The sequence below is a fragment of the Sorex fumeus genome, unplaced genomic scaffold, assembly GCF_029834395.1.
Source record: "Sorex fumeus unplaced genomic scaffold, SorFum_2.1 ptg000063l, whole genome shotgun sequence".
Lineage (NCBI taxonomy): Eukaryota > Metazoa > Chordata > Mammalia > Eulipotyphla > Soricidae > Sorex > Sorex fumeus.
This window is the reverse complement of record NW_026606120.1, coordinates 67,512,257-67,532,829: the sequence shown is the minus strand read 5'-3', so window position 1 is coordinate 67,532,829 and position 20,573 is coordinate 67,512,257. Positions and strand designations below refer to the sequence as shown.

The following is a 20,573-nucleotide window of genomic DNA, read 5'->3' as shown; positions in this document are numbered from 1 at the left end:
ATCATACAGTTCAAATTGCCACCGCTGTTGTTATGGAGAAACTGACAAAGAGTAAAGTTACACATAGGCAAGTAGGAGGTTTTGTGTAAATTCTAACTGCTGGCACTGGACTAGGAAATTCTTGAGTGGTGCTGCTAAGCATTCATTCTCACTGATCTGAGCTGCTTTTGTAAGAAGGGAATGGTGCTCTCTTGCTAGTACAGGGAAAATCACCCTGGTGCCTTCATATGTTCTCTCTTATGCTCAGAGATATTCTCTCTCTCTCTCTCTCTCTCTCTCTCTCTCTCTCTCTCTCTCTCTCTCTCTCTCTCTCTCTTTCTCTCTCCAACCCCATATTCTCTTCACAGATCTTGGCTGTTGATATTTTCAGTACAATGAGATCAGACTCTCCTGTGAAGCCTGCAGATTGTGGCATCCCCTCTTTAGCCTAGTTCTGTTCTGCTTAAGAAGCCAAAATGGATGGGAGCTCTCAAATGGAAGGCATACAAGCTACATCCTTAGCAGCTCAAGATTTCCTTACAGTCCAGTAATTAGTGCAGATACACTACCAAATAATCCAAGTCACCTTATTTTGAGCACCCCATCCAAACATTCACACAGGTCTAGAGACAAAATTCCTTGGATATCTGTATGGAGTGGGGGTGGAGGTGGGGGTGGGGTTTGGAACCTTTAGTTAACAAAACACTAATCTACAAGGCACTGGAGTGATCCTAAATGCCAACAGGACTCAGTGAAATTCAGTTAATAAAACTTCTATATACCAATTTTATTAAGAATTTTTTCTCTCTGCAAACTGTTTATACTGCAGATTTTTGATGACCTTTTCTAGTGTGGCATTCTTCAGTAATGAAGTCAGCCCTCAACCCCCCAAAAACATTAATAACTGGCACTTGGAAACTCACTAAGAATTAGGACCCTTTTACTGGGCAATTCATCCCAAGATGGTAGAAATGTACTTTTTCTTAAAAAATGTTTTTAAGATTTAGAAGGTTCTGTGATCATAGGGTTATGTTCCTTTCAGTAAAGCACAGTTTGAGCAAATTAAAACTGCAAATCATGAGCACAGAAATGCAAGACCTACCAAACTCTTCCTCTGCCACAATTATTCAATTTTAGTATATTACATTCCTATACAGGGCTGCCAGATGGCAACACAAAGTCCCTCAACCTGTGGTATGTGTGAGTCATAATTATATTACTAATCAGAATGGTGACATACATATACATCACTCAGTGAGTAGTTCAGCTTATGGAAGGAGGAGGCCCCTTGGCCATGGAGAAAAGAATGGCCTTTTCCAGCTAGAGATGTATAAATATAGAGTACATAATGTTACATTTCTCCATGAACATCTTCATAAAGTGCAAATTAATGCAGATCCTAAGTAGGCATTTGGAATGCTAACCCAGTTTTCTGTCTTTTGCTAATAGCTAGCAATTTTGCATACACTTCATCCTCTCATTACGTAGCAATGATGATTACTAAGAAAATCCATGTGACAGACCATTTGGTCCTTAGCATCTCCTAATTTGGCCATTCCCACTGCTTCTATTTTATGATTTACTCTCTAATATATAAAATCAAGTAGACAAATATAACTATGACAGTGATTCCACCAATGTCTCCTCTGGGTCACTTCTCTGACAGCTGATTAGGTGCAAGAAAGAGGCAGGGACAAAGGGTGCTTGTGAAAATTCTGAGGCACAATGAATACTAACCTTTTATAAGGCTTATACAGGAGTGTGTGTGTGTGTGTGTGTGTGTGTGTGTGTGTTAAAGAACTCATTATTTGAGAAGGAAATTATGAAGTTTTTTTAAATAAATTTGAGAGTTATTCATGATGAAGAGATGGAGACTAGAGAAATATGGAAAGGGAGGGAGTGAGAAGAGAGGCTGGAACATAGATGCAAAATAAAATGTGGCCTTTTGAGAGGCCAGATAGTCTATCCAGGTACAGAGAACTGAGATACATCTTCACAAGTTATTTGGGATTTCTTCCTCTTACAGGCAAGATAGGGTAAATGAAGTCCCACTGGAAAAGTTGGAGTGACCCCAGGGCACTTTCTGGTGTCTACCAGCTACCCAACCTCTCTCTCAAGCATTGCCAAAGAAATTGTCGTTGAGGATAGTTACAGTCTCAACCACAATCCTTCTAAGTAGATAATTCCTTATCCCTGACACAGGAAAGTACTGAGACCAAATACTGGCATTAGGAACGGGGTTCAAGGGAAAGGCAGGTTTCCAACATCCAGAATAGGACTTAGAGGGTGGGGGTTGGGGAGGATGCAGGAAGAAGCAGCAAACGTGAGTCCCTGCACACTAACACTGCCCCCCCCCCCCCCCCCCCCGTAAAGAAGTCTGCTCCAAGGGGGTGCAAGGTGCCTGCTCTCCTCTCCTGGTGACTTCATGGGAAGTTGGCTGAGTCCCCAATTTCTGCAGAGGGAATGCGGGCAGAAAGAAATACTGCAAAGAGGGCCTTAACCTGGATGCTTAAATGACAGGTGCAAAGGGGGTGGGAAGGCACTGCCCATGGGAGAAGGTACTAAATTGAACTGGGGAACAACACTGCTGATTCTGGGGCTTTTACTCATTGCTTCTCATCCACACCCCTAATTGCCTGCACTAACAAAGGGGCTGCTTCGAAATCAAAATCACTCCAAAGACACAAATACACAAGGCAGGCAGGCACAAAACCTCCCTCATTACCTCAAAGTCTTGCCTGGCTTCCCATTAGCTCCTCGAACCACTGACTGGCACCTGGAGCCTGAGCTCAGAGTCTGAGCCAGCACATCCTGGCCACTGGGAATTAGGAGAGATGTAATGGGAGGCGTTAATGATATGGTGGCGCCTGGCGGGGGAGGGGGGGTGTTGGGGGGGGGCTTTCATTTGAGGTGGAGGGAGGAGAGCGGGCATGTTTTAGACCATCACAATTGGGTCCTGAGATGTCTGAGGAACGACGTGCACCTCCCTCTGGACCCTGCCGGCACTCTCCAGCCCGCATCCTCCGCAGTATCTCCAAAGCGCCTAGATCCCGGGGCACACAGTTCTGCATCCATCTCGCCAGAAACGGAACCACCGAGTTTGGGAACTTTGGAAGCCAGCGGATGGGGGTGGGGTTGCCAAGGCTCAGGTTCCGGCGCCAGAGTTCTCAGCCAAAAAAGCGGTGGAAAAATCAACACCCATCTGCCTCTCCATCCACATCGCCCATCCCTTCTACCTCTGGGACTGGGACGGACTCCATGCCGAAAACAGACACACACACACACACACACACACACACACACACACACACACACCACACACACACACACACACACACACACACTCCTGAAGACAGCACCCCCCCCCCAAACCTCCAGAGCTGAAAGCGTCTCCGCCACTACCCTCCTCCCCTCCCGCCCCGAAGACGACTGGACACAATTAAGCCCCCTGTGTTCCAGACGCCACAACGTGACCCCAAACCCGCCAGTGACTCCAGCGCGTCCCATACCTGATATGCAGACGATGAAATTGGCTTGAAGAAGAAAAAGCACCTCCCAGACTATTTCCATCCTCCGATTCTCATTCCAAGTGCATCACTCGACGGGAAAACAGGGGGGGGCCGGGGGGAGGGAGGGCCCGACGCGGCGCACACACATACACACGCACACACTTGCGAGCGAGCGCGCACCACTCGCGACTCCCACCCGACCGCCGGCCAGGGACAGTCACCTCCGAGATCAATATCGCAGTTTGAATTGTTCCGGCAAATCTCCCCTCGGGCTCGACGGATGTGCGCCCCAGATGCGCTGACACATGTCCGATGCCTCGCTGCCCCGGAGGTCTCCCCGCTCGCCGGTCTCTGCTCCAAGCGGCGGCAACAGTGCGGGCGGAGGCGGCGGCGGCGGCGGCGGCAGCCACCTGAAGCCACCCGCGCTGGGCTCTTCGTGCACGAACGAGACCCCGATCCGCCGGGCGCCCCAAGAAGACATAGACGACAGCCCCCACCACGCCGGGCCCCGCCGTGCAGTTCCGGGCGCCGGGCGGGCGGCTCGCAGCTCGCTGGCGAAGCCTGGGCTGGCCACGACAAGTTGCCCTCGAAGTCCGCCCCCTTCACCGGGGCATGATCAGGGCTGTCGGCTCCACTCCGGGGCTGTTCTCCGCCGGCTTTTGAGGGGGCGGCGGACACGGCAGGCAGGGAGAGAAAGAGAAGCAGGGATTACCGCCCGCTGCGGCCGCCGCCGACCCTCCCAGCTCCCCAAGTCCGCGCGCGGGGCGGTCTCCTCCCAGCCGCGCCGAAACACGGGGCGGGAGCCGGGGATCCGGGCGCGTCGGGGGCCCACGGGCTCCCCTCCCCCCGCTCCACCCCACGTCGTGTGCTGGCTGGCTTCCCGTCCCTCTGCTATTTTCCCGGGTTCCCCAGCACCCCCAGTTTGCCTGGCTTCCCTCGGCCGCCGCGGGCGCCGCCGAGATTTTCCGCAATGCAACTGCAGGGGTCGTTCTTTCCTCGCCTACGGATCCCCGCGCTGCCCGATTCGGACGGGAGGAGGAGGACGACGAGGAGGAGGAGGAAGAGGAGGAGGAGGAGGGCAGGTGGGGGCGGGCAGGGGAGGCGGAGGGGGAGGCCCGGCCAGGTGAGCGTCCTCGCGGCGGCTGGAAGGCCCCGCGTCCGACCGGCGCCCGGGGGCGGAGGCTGGAGGCGGGCGCGGGAAGGCGAGGCTGAGCCTGGCCAGAAGGAGCACCCGAGCGCCCAGGGCTCGGCGCTCCAGACCCTCGTCCCGGCTGCCGCGGGGGTCACCCTCCCCGGATGTGGGGGAGTTTCTCTTCTTCTTAAAAAAGAACTTCGCGCCGGCCGGTGCGGCGCGGGAGACCCAGGCGGGACTCATCCTGCGAACGCGGTCGAGCGCTTTCCCTCCGCTGCGGAATAGTGGGGATTTTTTTTTTTTTTTGCATAATTCATTCCCTGCCCTATCCCTCTTGTCCCTCTCCTGCACCCCTCCTCTTCCCCCCTTTTCGCTCCAGTGCCCCAACCCTACTTACCTCACTGCTCTCTGCGGGGTCCTAGAGCAGGTGCAACTCGCCTGCAAGTCCCTTGCCTCCCTCCTACCCAAGAGCAGGGAGGAGAAAGAAAAAAATAAAAAACAAAAAAAAAATTAAAAATCAAAACGCCCTTGCAAGTACCGGGTGGAGCGGTGACCGCTGCCCCCTTTACCCAGCACCCGGAGGTTCCAAGACTCTAGGGAGCCCCCAGGCCTCGGGAGAACGGGCTTCACTGCTACTCAGTTTGATTGCTTTATTTTTCGGTTTGTTTCTATTTTGTTTTTAATGCTGTTTGTCTTTCGGGAAGCTCCAGTGCTTGGGAAGCTATTCCCGGGCTCTAGAATACTCTGCCGGCGACACTCTGCAGCTTGCACTGAAAATTTCCCCACCGAAGCCGCGCGCGCGCGCGCGCACGGCCCGCGAGCGGCTCTTCCGGGCCCGGGGGGGACGGTGGGGGTGGCGGGGGACACCGGCCGCCACCCAGGCCCGGCGGGGACCCACGGAACCGCGCGCCTCTCGCGGCAATCGGACTAGGACTTGCACCCGCTCCGGCACTTGGAAGGTCGAGGCGCCGAGACGCGAGAAAACCCGGCGCTCGGGACTGTTCGTCCAGAGCACTGCAGGGAAGAGGACCAGCCCCGGGGGTTGGGGGCTGGGGGAAGGGATCGGGGATCTCAGCAGATTTTTTTTAATCACCGGGGCTGCAACAGCCCCCAAGAGAGGGAACGAATTGAGAGAGCCCCAGACCTACCTTCTGGGTGGGTGCAGAAGAGGAGAGCCGGCGTGTCGGGGGAATCCCTGGAAAGAGCTCGGGGTTCTGGGCGCGCTGGTCGGGATGGCAAACTGTGACGTTGGAGATTTAGCACCAGCGCGGATGGACACACACCGCCAACAAACACAAACACCACAACACATTACCCGCAAGGGCGGGGGTGGGGGGGTGGTGCACCGGTTAATTGTCGACTTGTAGAAGCCCATTCAGGGAGAGTCTTGGCCTAATGAGCGCAGTTAGGGTGCGTGGGGGCGGGGGTGGGGGATTGGGAGGAGGAGACCAGGAGCAGATTATCCGCACAGAATCGATTGGGCGACACTTCCTTCCAGGCTGCGTAACCTCTGAGGGTGAGGGGCCCGGAGTCAACGAAGTGACCCTGCAACGGTTCTAGGAGTGTAGAGCTGATTCTCCAAGACCCAGGAGTCTGGCGAGTTTGTGCAAAAGGGGCTGCGGGGGTAGGAGGTGGGCCAGGGGGATGGAGCCGAGAGGGAGCAGAGCCCAGCCGCGGGTGTGCCCTGGACCGAGAAGACTCTGGAGTCAGAGCAGTGAAGTTGTGTCCCCTCCAGAGATTTGGGGAAAAGGAACCTCCGACCGATTTTCCTGCTGGTGATCTGTGGTCAGAAACGGTGGTCAAGCCTTCGTGGGGGGTCGACACATGAACTGTCTAGAGGAAAACACGACAGTCCCGGATGCCAGCAGGCAGCAGCGGGAAGGCAACGGAGACCTTAAGAGAATCGGAGAGAGGAAGAATTAGCGTGTTTGGGAAACGTGGACCCGCAGGGGCGGGACAGTCCTTTGCCTTGAAAGTTGAGCACACCAAAGAGATTCGGGCAGCAGAAGGGGAGCCGCAGTTTGCCAAAGATGGGCACATTCCAACCTTTACAAGCTCTCTGTCTCGGACCGCGAAACATCTTCTGTACTTGGGAAGCAGAAATTTTCTGCCAGCAGGAGCGCGCTCTCTGGGAACAGAAGCTCGGCGCCAAGATTTTTATGTCAAGACCCATTTCTTTATTAACGACTTATGCAATTATTAAGTGAGTGCCTTCTATGTGTCAAGCCATGTGGCAAGTTGCTGGGGTTGTATCATGGGGAATTCATAATCCTTGCTTTCCAAAAAGCCGACAGAACACATGTCTCCCCTAAGTCTTGTGTTAAGAGCCAATGAAAGTAAATTTATACATCCCTGATTTCCCCCCTATCATCCTGTACTCTGACCTTCAGTCCTCTCCAGGAATAGTTAACCTGTTTTCTGCCACCAAATACTTTCAATCTAAGAACAACACAAAACAAAGACTTCAATGCATATGAGAATATTTGTTTAAGGAAAAATAATAGCACCTCTATTTTGTTTGCTGGGTGGCAGGCATTGCCAAATTCCTAATATGAATTATCTTTCTTGGTCATCATCACACCCACACAAGAAAAATATTATTACTACTTCCATTTAACAGCTTTTAATGAAGAAATCCAGAGATTTGCTGCAAACCCACATCTGTCATACAACCTCCTCTCAGGCTTTGTAAAATGAGAAGGATCATGTTGTTAAGACTGTTTGTACACCAGAAGTCTATACATGACAAAGCTGGAAGTCAAGACAGAATTAAAAACAAAGGGAGATTATTCAAGTTAGTAGTTAATTCCTCTAGAATTGGGGAGAAAATATCCTTGGGAGTTAGAAGTAACCAAAGGCATATCTAATGAAAGGATCTGAGTGCCTGTTAAATGCTAGTTCTCTCTCTGGCACTGGAAATACATCACAGAACACAACCATCACTCAGCACTTTTTTTCTATGTTAGTATTTTCTAGAAGAAAAAAATATTTTCTTGAGTCATCTGAGCTTAATGGATATGTTTTCTAAGAAAATCTCTCTGTCCAGAATATCAAGAAAAGTGTTTCAAGGAGAAACCTTCTAATTGGGTGAATTTTGTATGACATCTATTGAAGTGCTTATGAGTTTAATCCCCAAAACAAATCAAGCCAAAACTAAGTGAGAAATCACTCCATGAAACTAGAAAAAATGTGTTTGTGGCTATTTTAAATATTTAACGAATGTGTACTTATATCTTGGTGATGACAAATACCCTCTCCACTACCCTACCTTTATTCTTTGTCTTTTTCCTATTCTACATTTCTCCATTATAACTTCAGCGCAGTATATGATACAAACAGCATAGCATTGGCTTTATGACCAAAGTGTGAGAACCAGCTCCAGCTGTCCAGCTGTAGAATGCAGAGGACAAAGTTCTGCTTCCCAGGATGGACAATATTGATTTCCTTTGGATTCTTTCTCCAGCTTTTCTTTCTCTCAATCCTGGGGAACGGGGGGGGGGGGGGGGGGGTGATGGAGAGAAGACTTACTCATGGACTTGTAACATCATTGTAAGCTTGACATTTATGGGGACACATTTCTCTTACGCTGGGCATGGGTATTAGAAAACAGAATAGATTCACCTCTCTTTTCCATTTCTCTTCTCTCTTGGTCAGCCTGCATTCAGGCACAAAGGGTTCGTTCTTTTACTGTGTGTTTGTTTTTTTGTGTTTATATGTACACTTATATAACTTAGTAAGAGCAGTGGATGTGGGACTCAGGATATGACTCAGCAGTAGAGCACATGCCTCACATGTGTGAAATCTTGAGTTAGTGATTCCCTCCTCTCCTCCCACTCCCATGAGAAATAGGAGTTGCATGAAGAGAGAATCAGGGATGTGGGGCAGAAAGAAGGAGCTTCAGGAGAAGACAGAAGTCATGGAGGAGCTCCAGAAAAGTTTTTGGAGTAACGTATTTGTAGTTATTATTTTAATCATGGTTATTGTTTATGAGTATATGCATATGTCCAAAGTTATCAAATTGAGCATTTTCAATAAATGGATTTTGTTTTATGACAGTTATAGACCCAAATTATCTTTCCAAATGGAAGACTAACTTCTGTAAATATAGCACAAAGACTATAACAAATAGATACATTTAATAAACCATGACTGGAGTCTGCTTAAAGAAACTCAGTTTTAATATACTATCATTGTTGCATATGGTAAAGGTAAAGGTAAAGGCCCTCCCGTTGATCGTCGATTTGCTTGAGCGGGCCCAGTAATGTCTCCATTGGAGTCTTTGTTGTTACTGTGTCTGGCATATCGAATACTCTCGATAGCTTGCCGGGCTCTCCGAGAGGGGCGGAGGAATCGAACTCGGGTCGGCCATGTTGGCTGCGTGCAAGGCAGACGCCCTACCCGCTGTGCTATTGCTCCAGCCCTGTTGCATATGATATGTTAGTTATTATTAAGTTACTTGGAACCTAAACACAAACAAACACAAACACTGTCCTCCTGTTGTTCATTGATTTTCTCAAGCAGGCCCAGTAACATCTCCAGTTTGAGACTTGTTGTTACTGTGTTTGGCATATTGAATACGTTACAGGTAGCTTGCCAGGCTTTGCCACGGGGGCAAGATACTCTCTCATTAGCTTGCCAGGCTCTCTCTGAGAAGGGCAGGGGAATCGAACCCAGCTCAGCTGGGCTGGCCGCACGCAAGGCAAACACCCTGCAGCTGTGCTATAGGGGAGTTGTGGGACTGGAGTTGCAGTACAGCAGGTAAAGTGCTTGCCTTGCACTTATCCAGCTGGATTTAATCACTGACATATGGCCACCTGGTCCCCCAAGCCCACCAGGAGTGAACCCTGAGCACCGCTGGGTGTGGCCCGAAACCAAAAAAAAAATAGGTGAGTTTTGTCTTTAGATTAAGGTGTCTTTTAAATATTTTCTTTAAATATATGTACATATATTAGTCATTTTTCACACATTGACTATTATAATGTAATTTTTCTGTTTGGAAGATATGCTCCTCTATTATTTGCTTATTTATTTATTTATTTGCTTATTTTTTCATGACGAATCAGATAGGAGCAATTAGGGCTATGCAAGCCTTAATCACGCAGAGACGTTAATCACAAATCATGTCAACTCAAATCATCATGTTCTATCTGCCCTCTGCATAGAGGAACAGGTAAGGATTATCCTACCTGATGATCTCCCCTATTATTAAATAGGGAGACTTCCCTGGAACGGTGTGAAAATTACCCAGCCAGTCAATCCTGGAGGGAACTAGATCTTAAAACAATTGAAAGTTTAGGCGAGAGTCCTAGACAGAGTTGGACAAGAAATGCTTTCCTTTCATTGAACTAGAATGAGAGGCAGAGTCTATATTCAGGAGAACATTTAAAGATGATGGAAAAGCTGAATTCTGCCAGTGAGGTGCAGGCTGTGAGTTAGGTGGAAAGCAAGGCCATACTGGGAGGGAAGCCAGTACGATGGACATGGAATAGCTATATTAGAGTTTCCAATCTTAATAACTAGTTACAAGTTTATCTCCATTCTTTAAATTTTTGCTTTCTTTCTTCTCTTGTAGGATTGCAAATTCCAGACTTTCCAGGTGAAATCAAAAGGAACCTTTATAGAAAGGAGGGTGGGGGAAGGGAAGGAGAGACCAAAGGAAAAGGCAAGCCCCCTCCCTACCCCCCAGATGGGTAGACTGAGGTTTTAATAATTAAGGGAAATTATATCAGAGCTTTGTGTTAGGCAGCTATGGGGCAGGCCACCTCTCAACCTGCCCACTGGAATCTTGCATTTATAGAGTTAACAGAACTCTAGACATAATCCAAATGGTCTCAGAATTACAGGACTCCCTCAAAGTTGTGGCATACTGGAAAATGACTCCTGTTGTGGAAAGAGCTGGCAGAACTTGCCTTTCAAGTATAGGACAGGGCTGGAGACACTCTAATTGTTCAAGTGTGGTTTATAGGACAATTTGCAGTCGCCTTTCCAGGATCTCTTCAACAATCCCCCCTCATCCCCTCCTACTGCCTACCAGTCTAATTATTGATGAATACTGTAATATATTCTGGGAAACACTCAGAGCCATGGCAATGGGTGTGTGTCAGGGGCCTGGGGCATGGGTTTGTAGCAGTTCAAAAACCCTTCTAGAGATAGTGGTAGCAGAAGCAAACTCTTAGAGGCACCCCATGCTGCAGAGCCTGATGGGCAGTAACGGACATCCAGACTATGGACACACAAAGGGCAGAGCAATGACAATATAGGGAACCGTGTGGGTAAATGAGGTGGGTGGTGCTGAAGAAACAGTTGTGCCGTGGACAATGAGAAGAGTCATCCTACAAGGGGCTCCTCAAGAGTTAGTAGGAAGGAAGAAACTCAAAGAGGGGTCTAGGATTGTGTTATTCACAGGCAGATTGGGGTCATAAAGCAGTGTATGCATTTTTTAAATTGCTGTTTAGGTCAACTTTTACAAATGTATATAAAGAGAAGATGCCTGGGAGTGAGTCTTATGGGGCTCCTCTCAATATTTATGCAGGGCCTCATTTTTTTCTAGTGTCTTTGGAATCAAGTAGAAAGACCTTTTCCTTCCCTTTTCCATTCTAGAGGTTGTCTATGTTTCTTTGCTCAAGAATCCTCTCAGCATCAGCTTTTCTCAGCCTCCACTGGCCTCATAATGCCTCCTTCCTTGACTCCCTAACTTTCCATTTCCTTATAAGGATACTTGTGATTACATTGAGTGACCCTGGGTAATCCAGGATGATCTTTGCATCTGAAAATCCTTAACTTAATCACGTCTGTAGGATCCCTTTTGACTAGGGAGGCAGTAAATTCATTATTCTTGGGATTGGGGCAGAGGGAATTATTCTGTTTCCCACAAGCAGATAAATAGATAAATATTTGGGTCACATGAAAACATGCCAAAGAGATCAAGGGAGCTTTACATGGAGTAATTTCAAAGAGAAGAGTTTCTCATTTTGCAGTGCTATTCAGTAATATTCCTTATAGTTTTCAATAGTAAGTTCATTTCGGTTCTTTGAGGCATTAATATTAGACTCTTCTCTATAAATGAATCCATCAAGAGGAGACATCAATATATTTAAGGTGATACAGAAAATTTATCTGAATTAGAATGTGAGGTTTAGGCAATACCATATTTCAAATGAAGAATGGGTTATTTTTCTTTCTTTGAACCAAACTAGGTAATACTAATTAATTACTACTAGTGTTCATACTATCTTTAAAATAGGATTTTTCTGATTTAGATTGTATGATGTTATCAAAATTAGATGTTCAATTTTTTATTGATATAATGGACATATGGCTATTGGCTTTTTTAATTTTGCCAGATGGATAGTGAATAGGAAGTGATATACAGTAACATTTGGGTCAATGATTTGCATGGCAGTTGAAAGCTAGTGAAACTCATACTTTATCTTTCTTCTTTTCATCTTTGTTATTCTCCCTCTTAAATATCCAGCCTTCTAAACTCACAGAAACAATTTGCATGAGTCTACAACAGGTACACTATGAATGGTTGCTGAAACATTGAAAAATTTGTTTCTTTATTCCAATTATTCCAGTGTTTCAGTTTTGCTTTGGATTTGATGGTAGATGTTTTATAGTATACTCAAGTGCACATTAATACAATTTCAGATACAACTTTGTTCAATCCTTTGATTTTCTGGTAAGAATATTAAAGTTTGGAGCTACAGCATGTAGGGCATTTGCCTTGCACGCAGCTGACCCGAGTTCAATCCCTAGCATCTCATATGGTCCCTGAGCACTGCCAGGAGTAATTCCTGAGTATAGAGCCAGGAGTAAACCCTGTGTGTCGCCAGGTGTGGTCCAGAAAGCAAAAAAAAAAAAAAAAAAGAATATTGAAGTTTAAGGTGAGTTTCTATGATGCATCTAAGTTCAAACATAGGCAAAAAAAGGGGCTAAAGTTGATTCCTAATTATATTAAACCATTCCATCTCTTTTTTCTATTGTTACTAAGTAATACACTTTTTTTTCCTTTTTTTTATTGATTTCCCCCGAGGTACAATAACAAAGTTTTCATTTTTGAGCTTCGATCATACAGTCATCAAACACCCATCCCCTTCACGTTTTCCACCACCAAATCCCCAGTATCTCCCACCTATTCCACACCTCCCCCTGCCTCTGTGGCAGACAATTTGCACAATATTCTCTTTTTCTACTTTAGTTACTAGTCCCACCACCTCTCATACCTGCTGAAAAGGCAATGCTAGACAGTGTGTTTTGTATTGCTTTAAGCATTTTTAGCATTTAACATTTTAGCAGCTGATACACAGAAAAGAAATATATTATCCAAATCCATACAACTTCACATAAGATGCTTTCTCCAGATTTCTATTCAATGAAATTTCAACTCCATCCTACCGTGTGTGTGTATGTCTGTTTGTCTTCATGATATGTTTCTTTTATATCAGTTTCCACTGTTTTGTTTAGCTTTTAGCTTTGAAGGTCATACCCCTTTTAAGATCAGACCCAGCAGTGCTCCAGGACTACTGGGTCTGGTCTTGGTGTCACTCTGGGCCATGCTCAGAAGACCACATAGTGCTGGAGAACAAACTTGGGTGTCCTGCAAGTGTTTTTAGTTGTAGGCCCATTGAGCTATTTCTTGGCCTCCTTCACACCAGTTTTATACCAACAGTGCTCATCTTTCTCCTTAAACTAGCTGCAGTGACTTCAGGTAGTAGCTATAAATCAAAATAGAGAATTGTAATTTTATAATAGTTCTTAGATTTAAAAAATAGACTTTCATTAGGATAACTGTTTACTTCTACCACACCTTACCTAATTCTGGATTTAACAACTAATGCATTAGGATTTGCTTTAAATTATTCACCAAGAAAATTTTCACCTGGCCTTATCAGTGAATAGGATTAAAAGCACAAATATTAAGTGTTATGTTTTATTTTGCACCTGAAAAACACATCATCTGCATTTTCTACATGCTAGGTGAGATAAAGTCATATGCTGCAGTTACTTAATAGGAAAACCTTAGGCATATCTACCCCAGATATCTGTGGTTTTGTAGGAGGCAGCACGGGAGGCAGAGGGGTGTCTGGGACCATACGTAGTGGACTATATGGGTGCCAAGGATTGAACCAAGGTTAGCTGCATGCAGGGCAAAGTGCCTTAACCTCTATACAATGATCTCTCTGGCCCCTGCCTTAGATATATTTAGGGCCAACTGAAGAGTGCATATGAATAGTCTTTCTTCAATAGTTTTTCTTCTTCAAGGTATGTAGCCTTTTCCTTCCTTCCTTCCTTCTTTCCTTCCTTCCTTCCTTCCTTCCTTCCTTCCTTCCTTCCTTCCTTTCTTCCTTCCTTCCTTCATCCCTCCCTCCCTTCCTCCCTCCCTCTCTTCCTCTCTCCTTCCCTCCTTCCTGCCTTTCCGTCTTCTTTCCTTTTTTTTTTTTTTTTGTTTTGGACCACACCTGGAGGTTCTAGCATGACTGGGGTTAATAGTGGGGTCAACTTCTTTGCAAGGCAAATGCCCAACCCCCTGTACCTGCCCTACTGCTCTCCTTCCTTCTTTTCCCATTTTTTGTACTATGTCACTGCCAGAGGCCTCTGCAGGATCTTTCGTGTTCAGAGGAATACCTCAAGCTCAAGTACCCCGATCTCGTGTTTCTTCTATGTATGGCATCCATTGTATGTTATTCTTTCATGGCGGCCTCAGACCTAAGTATGTAGTCACCAGCATCAGTCTCTTTTTGGTAAAACAGCTCTATCTTCCCTTCTCCCAGTGGCGCCAAATATCAAATGCTTGGTGAAATGACTTTCCAGAGAACTCTTTGATGATGGTAGAGCAAAAAGTCACATGGAGGACTGTTGGGGGCTGAAAGGTGGTAAAATTTTATGCATGAAATCCTATCAGTAAAAAGGAAGAAAGAAAGAAAGAAAGAAAGAAAGAAAGAAAGAAAGAAAGAAAGAAAGAAAAGGAACCCTATCAGTAACAGTACTGTAAACCTCAGTGCCTGAAATTTTTTTAAAAAGTGCCCATCATTAAAACAGATTGGTAGCTGGGAGGGAATCTGGGGACTCTGGTGGAAGGAAGTGGACATGGGTGTAGTGGTGATGGGGATGTTGGACCATTCTGTATCTAGAACTCATTTATGAAAAACTCTGTAATTTACAATGACTAAAGAAAAATTTAAGAAAAATGAATTTAAGAAAAAATGAACATGTTCACAAATGAGAAGTGCTTCAGTTGAGAGTTATTTTTGTGTTTGTGGAGGTGGGGCATACCCAACTATACTCAAAGTTTATTCCTGTCTCTGTACTTAGGATCACTCCTGGTGGGCTCTGGAACCAGGGTGCAGGGGAAATGAACCTGGGTTGACCTTGTGCAAAGCAAATGACCTACTTGTTGTGCTATTGTTCCAGCCCCAAAAGTGTTTTAAAGGAATCGCATTCCTAAACAGAGGAAATGAGGAGCCTACTAGAGAGATTTCCACGTCTACTTTATTATTATTTCCCCTACAAATGGGATCACTAGATTTTTATTGAACTTGGACCACATGAGCTTCCTCCTTTTTTCTGTGTGGATTTAATAAAGGTGTTAGGTGATAGTAAACCTGGAAAGTTCTGAATTTTCTCTCTGATTGCTGCTAGGTAATGGAAAAACTCATTAAATTTAAAAAAATAAAAAAAGAAGAACCTCCTGCCAAGAAAAAGTGGATGAATATTTGTAGGCAGAACCCTATGACAAAGTTAACAGCAGTTAGTCCAAAGGGGACTGTAAAACTAGAGCTTTTGTTACAAAAGTACAAATGGTGCCTTTGTCAGATACTGCACTACATCAGGGTTGTGGTAACTGTCCTATAAACTTTTAATCAAGTGATGGTTTCATTGCACTGGTTCAAATATTTTATTTTAATGACTCTTTTATGACCCTTATGAGCTGATTTTATTTAATGCTGAATTTCCTCTTGGGAGGGGCAAGAACATAAATATTCCATTTGAAATGATCTTTTATTTTAATCTACTTTAAGTTACTTTTAAATAAGGAAATTTAGGAAACTGGATTTTAAATGAATGCAAATGAAATGGTAAATACATTATAAATGACAAACAATTGTTTAAAAGAACGCTTTCCATTACAAGTCACTAAATTTCCTCATAATAAAATAGGAAACCTGTGACTGTTTCTCACCATTCTTCCTCTGTTCTACCCGCTCTCATCACTTCAGGTTTTGTGTTAGAAAATCAGAAAAAAAAAAGAGCTAGTTCTCTTTTCTCCATTTGTGTAGTGAATTTCACACGGTGCTGGCAATTCTGTGTGTGCAGTCATAATTGTTTTGGGTTCCTTGAATTTGGTCCAATTAATATTTGAATTAGCTTATTTAATACTCCACTTTAACCAAAGACTGGGATTAAGGCACCTGCTCAAACCAAATGGAAGTGCCTGAAGATTTCTCATTTACCATTTGTTCATAAAATGTTCAAAGAAAAATAATTGTATTACATTGTAGTTAATCAGGGCTGCCTTGCATGCGGGTGACCCAGGTTCGATTCCTCTGTTCTGCTCAGAGAGCCTGGCAAGCTACTGAGAATATGGGCTGGAGCGATAGCACAGCGGGTAGGGCGTTCGCCTTACACGCGGCCAACATGGCTGACCCGAGTTCGATTCCTCCGCCCCTCTCGGAGAGCCCGGCAAGCTACCGAGAGTATTCGATATGCCAGACACAGTAACAACAAAGTCTCCAATGGAGACGTTACTGGGCCCGCTCGAGCAAATCGACGATCAACGGGAGGGCCTTTACCTTTTTACAATGCAGAGTCTGGCAAGCTCCCCATGGCATATTCGATATGCCAAAAACAGTAACAAGTCTCACAATGGAGACTTAACTGTTGCCAGCTCTAGCAAATGAATGAATAATGGGAGGATAGTGCTACAGTGCTACATTTTATTACTTGAATTATAATGACTCTTAAGGAGGTGGGAAGATTTAGCATGACAAAATTGGCACTGTGACACTGTCCTCCTATTGTTCATTGATTTGCTCAAACGGGCACCAGTAACGTCTCATAACAAATTGTGAGACTTGTTGTTACTGTTTTTGGCATATCAAATACATCACGGGTAGCTTGCCAGACTTTTCTGTGCGGCAAGATACTCTCAGTAGCTTGCCGGGCTCTCTGAGAGGGATGGAGGAATCAAACTCAGGTCGACCGCGTGCAAGGCAAATGCCTTACCCGCTCTGCTACCACTCCACTCCAGCCCTATAATAAAAAGCTTAGATAATGCTCATTGATCTTAGGAAGGAGTCTATGATGGTTCAGAGACTGATGTGTGTGTGTGTGTGTGTGTGTGTGTGTGTGTGTGTGTGTGTGTGTGTTGGACCACATCCTGCTGTGCTCAGGTATCATTTCTAATCGGGTATCATTTCTAATCGGGCTTGGAGCATCTTATGCACTGCTAGGGACTGAATCTAGGTTGGCCGTCTGCCTGCACAGCAAATGCCTTAACCCCTATATTAGCTCTCAGACTGCAGGGACTGATTTCTACCCCAATCTCAGGGGTGAAAGGACCACAAACTCAGTCAGTCAGGAGAGTCTCTTCTTCTGGCCTCCTACCAGCTATCTATTTTAAACCAGCAGGGTGCAACCTTGAGTCAGCTTGGATAGGCTTTCTCCCTGTGGAGAAGCAAGAAACAAGCTTAGAACCAAGGGAACTAGATGTAAGGAACTGAAACCTTCCATTTAACCTTTCTCCACAGAGGGGGAAATATTTTTGGCTACACCAGTGGAAATCCAAACTAGACAGTGTGGATGCAAGGAACTATAACTTGTGTCAGGAACAAAGGCCAAGGTAGAAATCCTCCTTGACCAACAGGGTGATCTTTTTAGAAGCCCATCCTGATATGGAAGGCTGAAAGTGCTGTTTGGGGGCTACAGCTGGCTCAGTACTATCTCCTGCATAGACTGTGTTCTCTTGCCATCTTCAAATTGACGAAGAAGTTTGGACCTTTGTAAGTCAGAGACCATTTGTAATTTTTTGAGAAAAAAAATCAATGTACATATTCCTTAAAGCTAACTTAGAACTCTAAATCACACAGAGAGTAACAGGGAAACAGCTACCACCCTTCTGGCTTGGGAGACCTAATCAAAGTGAGGAACTCACACAGTGAACTTTACCAGAAATGGTGTTTCCAAGAAAGACAAACACGATATGATTTCACTCACACGGAAGATAGAGAAACAAAAGCAAACCTTAGACTATAGCTATAGAATGCGAGTTTACCAGAGAGAGAAGGAAGTGTGGAATGGGTGGGTTGGTTGATAGTGTTGGTTGGTCATGGACAATAGCTGGATACTTGGCAGTGGGGATGCTACAGGAGTCATGTTTATTGTTGCGGTATAGGACTGACCACCGACACTTTTAAGGGATGGAAAGCTAATATTTTCCCAATTTTTAAAAGAGAAGGAAAGTAAATGAAACGTCATTTACATAGCAATTTAGGAGCTGACAGGAAGAGCTGTGACAACCTCTGAGGAGGGCGTGAGGCTCTGCTCAAACCGTAGCTCTCTAATGGGGAACAAGATGGAACAGCTGAAAAAAAAAAAACTGGACAGCTGTTGGCTGGAGAGACACCTGAAATGACACAAAACCACAAAAGCCATCAATTAATTCCTTTCTTCAGGCGCTGGCCTTCTTATTTGCCTCTAGCTCCCCCTGTTGGTGAAAACCTAACAGAACAAGCAGGCAGAAATGTGATGAAGATCCAGTCACTGCGTCATCTAGCCGAGTAAGGAAACGATTACTAGCTCACCGAGGGAGGGTGGGAGACGGTGGAGGCGGGTGGGGGTCTGGTAGGGTTGGGAGGAGCGCTTGGGACATTGGTGGAGGGAAATCAGACACTAGACATGGGTGTGGGTTTGGGGCATTGGATGCATGAAACCATAATTAACAGTGTTGTAAATCACTATAGAAATGGCGGGAAAGAAGGGCAGGGGCTAAGTAGTACAGTTGCTAGGGTTTTAGCCTTGCACACCGCCAACCCAGGTTCGATCTCTGGCACCCCATATGTTCCCCAAGTCAGCCAGGAAAAAAATCATAGGTCAGTAACAAATACTCATTAATCCCCGCAAGAGCAGGACTTTGATGCGGCAGGAAAACGTGTAAATTTCTGATGTGTTAGAGTTATTGTAGAAATCGCTGTCCAGAATTTTGAAACTGAAGTGTAGCCTCTCAACTGCTTTTCATAGCACTTGATGAGATTGAAGGAGCTTTTTCTGATTGGTAAAGCTTGTTTTGATGACTTACTCACAACTCCATATATTTAGCTTCAGACACCAATTTGCGTGTGTGTGTGTGTGTGTGTGTGTGTGTGTTAATCTCTCACTCCCCACAGAACTAAGCAGCCTGCCTCGCAGTTTCTTTCCCTACCTTGGGATCTAATCATCATGGATAGAATAATGTAAATGCAAAAAGAAAAGAAATCTTTAGTGTTCTGGAGACAGCTCTGAGGTCACCTGAGGTCAGCAAGTACCTAACTTAAAGTCAAAAAGACCATTGTAGAAATGCAGGAGATGTCCAATATGAACTATAAGTGTTGGGCTAAGCTTGATGGCTGAACTGAGTCATCCTAAATGAAAAGGTGTGCTAACCCTAGGCACCCTGGGGGACAGTGAGAAGAGAGAGAAATACTGGATCTTTAGTCAGAAGGCTGGTATTTGAATCAGAAACATTTGTGAGCTATGAGATTTCAAAAAGCACTTTTGTGGTAAGCCACAATTTTTCTGTTTTGAGAAGATGGAATAAAGATATCTTTCATCAAAATTATTGAGACAATTACATGGAATAGGATACATAAAAAGCACTTATATACATATATTTGGGATACATATCACTTAATCACTTAACTTCCTGTTAATCGTCGATTTGCTCGAGCGGGCGCCAGTAACGTCTCCATTTGTCCCTGTCACGTGCTAGTGTAGCCCAATGGCTTCTGTTTGCTCTAGGAACATGAAGAGCCTTAAATCGATCGTTCATGATCTTGATTGAAGAAGTCTGACTGTGCTCTCTTCGGCAGCACATATACTAAAATTGGAACAATGCAGAGAAGATTAGCATGGCCCCTGCGCAAGGATGACACGCAAATTCGTGAAGCGTTCCATATTTTTTCTGCACTTGTGTGTTCATTGCAGCACTCTTTACAGTAGCCAGAAACTGGAAGAGACCTGAGTGCCCAAGAACAGATGACTGGTTAAAGAAACTTTGGTACATCTACACAATGGAGTACTATGTAGCTCTTAGAAAAGATGAAGTCATGAACTTTACATACAAGTGGTACAATATGGAAAGTATCATGCTAAGCGAAATGAGTCAGAAAGAGAGGGATAGACATAGAAAGATTGCATTCATCTGGGGATATAAAATAACAAAATATGAGATTAATACCCAAGAATCTGAGATCAACACCAGGAGGTTTACTCCATAGCTTAGAGGCCAGCCGGGTATTCTAGGGGAAAGGACTGTTCAGATAGAAAAGGGAACACCAAATGGAGGGTGTTTGGAGGATCCTCCCAGGAGGGGAGATGCAGGTTGAAAGTAGACTGGACTGAACATGTTTGCCACTCAATGCCTCTTTTGCTGATCACAACACCCAAAAAGAGAGAGAGAACAAAAGGGAATGCCCTGCCACAGTGGCAGGGGAGGATGGGGGGGATGGGGGGGGTAGGGGGGGGAGGGATATTATCCTGGTGGTGGAAAATGGGCACTGGTGGAGGATTGGGTATTTGATCATGGTATGACCGAAATCCAAGCACAAAAATTTGTAAATCTACAACTGTACCTCATGGTGTTTCACTAATAATAATAATAAAAAAAAGAAGTCTGACCATCTGGTAGGTGGGCAGCCACGCGGTCTTTTGACATCCCGTGGAATCCAGTCGGTAACAGCTCTAGTCCAGGGGTCGTC

The 20,573-nt window shown here is 45.3% G+C and overlaps 1 protein-coding gene and 2 non-coding genes across 3 annotated transcripts in view; 1 reads left to right on the top strand and 2 right to left on the bottom strand.

Annotated features, from left to right (window-relative positions):
- The window catches only part of CA10 (carbonic anhydrase 10), a 599,980-nt gene extending 596,134 nt beyond the window's left edge, over nt 1-3,846 (bottom strand). Inside the window, exon 1 of the mRNA XM_056127230.1 lies at nt 3,489-3,846. Coding sequence (XP_055983205.1) covers nt 3,489-3,549 — 61 coding nt within the window. The 5' untranslated portion in view covers nt 3,550-3,846. The remainder of the gene's footprint in view (nt 1-3,488) is intronic.
- A 5,832-nt stretch (nt 3,847-9,678) lies between these two features.
- LOC130036306 (U8 small nucleolar RNA) lies at nt 9,679-9,813 on the bottom strand. The gene has a single exon (XR_008794351.1). It is a non-coding gene; the product is annotated as a U8 small nucleolar RNA (small nucleolar RNA).
- Nucleotides 9,814-19,669: 9,856 nt separating this feature from the next.
- Nucleotides 19,670-19,776, top strand: LOC130036229 (U6 spliceosomal RNA). Its single transcript, XR_008794282.1, has one exon. It is a non-coding gene; the product is annotated as a U6 spliceosomal RNA (small nuclear RNA).
- Nucleotides 19,777-20,573: the final 797 nt, after the last annotated feature.